This window comes from Austrofundulus limnaeus, unplaced genomic scaffold (genome assembly GCF_001266775.1).
Source record: "Austrofundulus limnaeus strain Quisiro unplaced genomic scaffold, Austrofundulus_limnaeus-1.0 Scaffold252, whole genome shotgun sequence".
Classification (NCBI taxonomy): Eukaryota; Metazoa; Chordata; class Actinopteri; order Cyprinodontiformes; family Rivulidae; genus Austrofundulus; species Austrofundulus limnaeus.
The window spans coordinates 589,457-595,140 of NW_013952654.1; the positions used below are offsets into that span (position 1 = coordinate 589,457).

The 5,684-nt window shown below is 40.5% G+C and overlaps 1 protein-coding gene across 1 annotated transcript in view; it reads left to right on the forward strand.

Annotated features, from left to right (window-relative positions):
* LOC106526006 (carboxyl-terminal PDZ ligand of neuronal nitric oxide synthase protein) overlaps nucleotides 1-5,684 on the forward strand; it is a gene marked incomplete in the record, with an annotated part of 267,121 nt that overhangs the window by 171,008 nt on the left and 90,429 nt on the right. Inside the window, 1 exon segment of the mRNA XM_014020429.1 lies at nucleotides 1,743-1,881. Within this exon segment, the coding sequence (XP_013875883.1) occupies nucleotides 1,743-1,881 (139 nt within the window).

Below are 5,684 nucleotides of genomic sequence, written 5' to 3' on the forward strand. Positions count from 1 at the left end.
TTCCACTTCCCAACGATTCCCGATTCTTTTTAGAGGCATGGCCAAAATATTATTCTTTTCCTAAAGTTAAGATAGGTTTTAAATCACTGCCACACATAATATATGCTGATTCTTTTTTGTTGGTTTTCGGCTGCTTGTTCTTTTGTTTGGCTGACCTGGTTTTAAAACTAGGAATGAAAATTTCAAATTTAAAATAATGTTGGGACAATCGTAAAGTTGGTCACAGTTCCAGTCGAGACTCGATGCCCAACCCTATCAAGGATGAGAACATCTTCATCTCTAAAAGAGTGACCACTTGCCTGTAGATGAGTGTAAACTGCAGAGTCCTGGTCTATAGATGAGTGTAGACTGCAGAGTCCTGGCCTGTAGATGTGTGTAAACTGCAGAGTCCTAGCTTGTAGATGAGTGTAAACTGCAGAGTNACTGCAGAGTCCTGGTCTGTAGATGAGTGTAAACTGTACAGTCTTGGCCTGTAAATGAGCGTAAACTTTAGATGAGTGTAAACTGCAGAATATTGGCCTGATGATGTTGCTCATCTGTGCTGGGCCATCCTTTTGAACAGTGACTGCTTTGTTTCCCTGATATATAACTGSTTACAGTCCGCCTGGCCCCCTAACGGCTCTTAAGTCATTTAGATTTAAAGATAAAACCTCATCATGAGTTGATCTGAGACGCACCTCAGAAAAGGGGTGGGGCTTGTAGAGTTACAATGACGAGTTCAAACCAAAGCACTGCAGTTCGACTTTATAAAGACTCTAGCTGAATGATTTAAATGTGAAAAACGATTTAATGTTTCCTTTCATTTTGTTGTCATGTATCAAATAATTGTATTTTATAAACAAATCTGCTCATCTTGTTCATGAGAGATTTGTGGATTCAGCAGTTTTGTTTCCTGAGGAATGAAGCTGCTTCATATCCTGGTTGGTCATGATTTGAGATGCCAGGTCTGACAGAGGTCAGTCTTATCCAACGCTGGTCGTTGTTCTGTACGGGTCAGACAATATGAGGCACATTAGCAGCTATAAATTGTTYCTGCTGATTGTGGCAGTTGGTCACAGAGGAAACCAACTCTGAGCTAAATGAAGCTGAGGCAGCATTATCTAATTAAAAAAAAAAAATACTAATTAAGAAATGCACTGTAAGAGCTTTTTAGGCTTCAACCAAACTTCTCTGCTGTGCTCTGAAGTTATCCTGACCTGAAACCAGAAGTATCTCAGTGTCTGTGCCAAAACCTAAACAACAGAAACTGTTTTTCTTGTTTGATATGAAGCCCGGGATCACAGTCTGCTCTGGTGTTAACAGAACATGAGACAAAGCTTCAGCAAAACATCGTTGGCAGGTTGTTGTTTTTTCCTGACCTTTAGGCCATGTTGGATCTTCTCTGTTTGTTCAGATGAGGATGGCTGGTGTTTGATGACCAGGGCTCTGTGCTTGAAAATGAAWTTCTATCCTCTGCTGCCCCTTTGCTGCTACAGCAAACCAGACAGAGCGTTCTGATATCGTATGGAAATCAGCCCGGCTGTTTTTCACGTGATCTGTCTTTTCAGAGCCAGGCAGRCAGAGGAGAAAAAAAAGATAAGCCGACATCCAAGTCTGTTTTTTTTCCCCTGCCGTTGAACACATCTACTGCTGAGAGTGTTCACTACCTCTCATCTTCACTCTTGTTTAGTRCACTTATATGTCTTCTCAGGAACGTTTGTGTTTCCTCTGATGTTTGTAACGTCTTTTTCTCTGCCACCCAGAGTCAGGCCATGCGTATCGTCCGGACCGTCGGTCAGGCCTTCGAGGTTTGTCACAAACTGAGTCTGCAGCACACCAAGCAAAACGCCGGACAGGAGGACTGCAAGGGTGAAAAGAACAGCGATGACCTGTCTGTTGGAGGTACACAACAAACACGCTGTATATCATGCATCCTGATTACAGCACTGGCTATAAACGTTCAATGCAACTGCTTTACCTTTTTGATRTTCTGCCCTGGTGTGATCACCGGTCCTTCCCAGCTGCGCTGGGACACTCAGACCTACTGCCTACTAATTAATTAATTAGCATTTGGCATGATTCAGTTGTAGGTTCTGCAAATATCTGAATAAGTTGAACTGAATGTATATGTTGTCAAATAACAGGTTGTTTTCACAATGCAGTGCATCGAAATCGAGAAATGCAGATAGATGGCAAGAAGTGTTGTTTGCACAGCAGGGGCGGAGCTAGACATTTCTTTGCTAGAGGTGTATTTTTTGGGGGGAACATAAAAATAAAAAACATAGTATGGATTTAAAAYATCACGACAGTCGCAGTTCATTTYAAATATCCAATTTCCCTCTGGGATCAATAAAGTATTTTTGCATTGAAWWGAAATGGYTYGAAACCAGCTGTTTTAAGAACTATTGTTTAGAAATTTGATGTGATCGTCGCTGAGAAAGATTTAAAAAAACATGCTAAATACTAGCCCCAATTTAAGCTAATCGCTAAAGCAAATTTTACAAAGAGCTATAATTCAACTATTTTTAGACAAAGCTGAAAATTCAAATACACAATCAAAGATGGCTACCAAAGCTAATTTTAATGGTTACAATGTGTCATGGTGGTAGCCAAGAGCAATCCACATGACGTTCTGAAAACTTATTTCAATTTTAAGCTAATGCTAATTTGAGAAAGATATATATTTAATTAAATTTTGGACACATAAATCTGATAATTGGTATAATAGTAGCAAACAGCATTCTTCAACAAATTCTGAATTCAAATCAAAAATCYAAGATGGCCACCACGGCTAATTTAAAATRTCTAAAACTCAAACATTATTAGAGATGCTGAGCTGAAACATAGTGCAGGGGTAGCTGAGGCCCAACAGACTCTGAAATCAAAACGAGAAAAGGAAATCCAAGATGGCCACGGAATCATTTGGGGGTGGCACCTGGGGGGGGGCTAATCAGGTGTCAGGGATGACACTTGCCACTCTGACTCCACCCCTGGTTTATGGCTGCTCCAATCGCTCAGCCAAGGAAAAATTAATATTATAATACACCAAAGATTGATATACACAAATGTGAAGAATATAGAAAGCTCAAACCATGCGATAAAAGTACATTTTAAACCAACCCCTGCGGTCGGAAGGAGCCGAATCTGCAGCAACCTCTTTGTCAAAGATATGCTAGCTGGCTAGCTTGTTCTTTTGTGGGGTGGTACTGGTAGTTAAGTATGGACTTCTTCTGGACTTTTTAAGCTGCGCTAGGACTACATGTCATTAGGTGTTGCATGTTTGTTGATGTTAGCTGCTACTGCTAGCATCTTAACATATAAAACAAWATAAGRACAAATACTCACCCTGGAGAAGACCAGATGATAATGATTGTGGAGCTGTTTGGTACTGAGGATGTGACAAAAAGTTATACGCCTCCAGACCTTGATAGGCTTTTATTCTGTTTGATGCAGTGAGACGTCTAAAGGACCAGATAGTTTGTGACTCAACGGCTTTGATTGTTGGTAAATCTTTAGGTTTTGTTGAAAACTCATTCATCTTTGAGACAYGGGTCATGTCTGATGTATTCAGCATCGTATCTGTACAATACGGACTCACTACAATAGTTTCCTCCATAGATGTTTTACTTGCTGCCCTCCATTTGAAATCCTGTGTCATCAAACTCACGTGCCTGAAACCCATTTCCAGGAGTTGTCAAGTTTAATAAATTTGGATGTTATAACTTGTCTTGAGGAAGGTTTGAAGAAAACCTCTCAACTTGATCAAACCTTTGATAATGACTTCATTCATGACTGGGTCAAATATGTCATTTAAACTTTATTTTTGGGGGGAAATCGGGTTGTAATCTGCTCACAAAGACTGTAACGGGTCTTCCCTGCAGGGCAGAGACACGTGGTTCTGAATGAAGGCTGAGAGGATCGACGAGAGCATTCAGAAAAGATAGAAGTGTCCACAAGTGGACATCTTTGACACGATTGTTCCAGTTATTGTTGCAGCCAGAGCTGGTGCTGGAACATGGTTTTTCCAAAGCTTTTCCAGGAGTGAGCCCAGAGATCACCCTCACCGTTTGATTGTAGATTGTTAGAGGACTACACATGCATACAGAGAGAGGCCTTCACACAGTCACTGTTGTGGTTTGTTGAATAACACAAGAGCTGTCACCCACAGCCAAGGAGCTTATCTGGAGGACTAATTATTGTTGCAATGAAAGGATGGGAGAAAGAAAAGCTGGGAGATTCTGGATTAGAAGACTGGTGTGTGAAAGCAGAGCAAGAGGAGAAAAAGAAATGCATTTTAGAAAGAAAGGAAACTTGGTGTAAGGAAAAAGAATAAGAGATGAAGCTGATTAAAGATGAAGAAAAGGAATGGAGAGCTGCAGCGAGCAGCGGGGGTGGGAGAAAGTTGTGCCGCCAAATGTTTTTGCTACAGTTGATTTGTGTTCAGCAATTATTCAAGAGAACATCGGGATCAAAAAGGGAGAGTAACCTTTGTAGAATATAAACCTGAACAGAAACTAGAAAACARAGAAGGTAAGGTTTGGAGTAGTAAAACTTAATTAACAAAATGTGCAGATAGGAGGTTTCAGTCAGCACATCAGTTAGCACAGAGCTGAACAGCCTGCAGGATATGTGCTTACAGATTTCATTTAAAGAACTTGGACTCCATCAGACTAAAGGATTTATTCAATTTAATTTTGATTGCAAAGGAGTTATACCAGTTTTCCAGACTTTAAACTTGTTTTAGTAAATACTTGATGAAAGTATTTACTAAAACATGAACTTTTAGAGAAACTCCAATTCAAGTTGACCACTACAGCTAACTAACCTTAGAAAACAAAAACATTTCTATAACTCAGTCAGTTTTTCAGATTCTGAGCTAAACTTGGGTGTTGTAGTTTGTAGACTGTGACATTTTGTAATAACGCATAAGATGCCACATAACGTTATTTTAACATTTGAACAAAATGGCCAAATAGGGGTCTCTGCAGTAGAGGGGCTTTCTTGGCTGTGTGGGCGGAGTTTGTCCTAAGCATGATTGGCAGAGTTTTGTTTTTTTTAAGTTTCGGCTGAGTTTGGCAAAAGGGGGAAATTTCTTGTCTGTGAGGGTGGAGTTTATCTAAACTATGGTTAGCAGAGTTCTTTGGTGTGAGTGGAGTTTTGCAAAATGGAGTTGTTTTTTTTGGCTGTGTGGGCGGAGTTTGTCCTAATCGTGATTGAGCAAGTTTTTCAGTTTGGGTGGCATTTGGCAAAACGGGGGAGTTTCTCGTCTGTGTGGGCGGAGTTTGTCCTAATCGTGATTGGCAGAGGATTTTTTTAGTTTGGGCGGAGTTTGGCAAAATAGGGGAGTTTCTTGTCTATGTGGGCGGAGTTAGTCTTAAATGTGATTGTCACTTTTTCAGTTTGGTTGGAGTTTGTCCTAATCGTGATTGGCAGAGGTTTTTTTAGTTTGGGCGGAGTTTGGCAAAACAGGAGTTTCTTGTCTGTGTGGGCGGAGTTAGTCTTAAATGTGATTGTCAGTTTTTCAGTTTGGTTGGAGTTTGTCCTAATCGTGATTGGCAGAGGTTTTTTGGTGTAGGTAGAGTTTGGCAAAATGGAGGAGTTTATTGTCTGTGTGGGCGGAGTTTACCCTAACCATGATAGGCTACGTTCACACTGCAGGCAAATCTGACCCAAATCCGATTTTTTTGACCCATCTGACTCATATC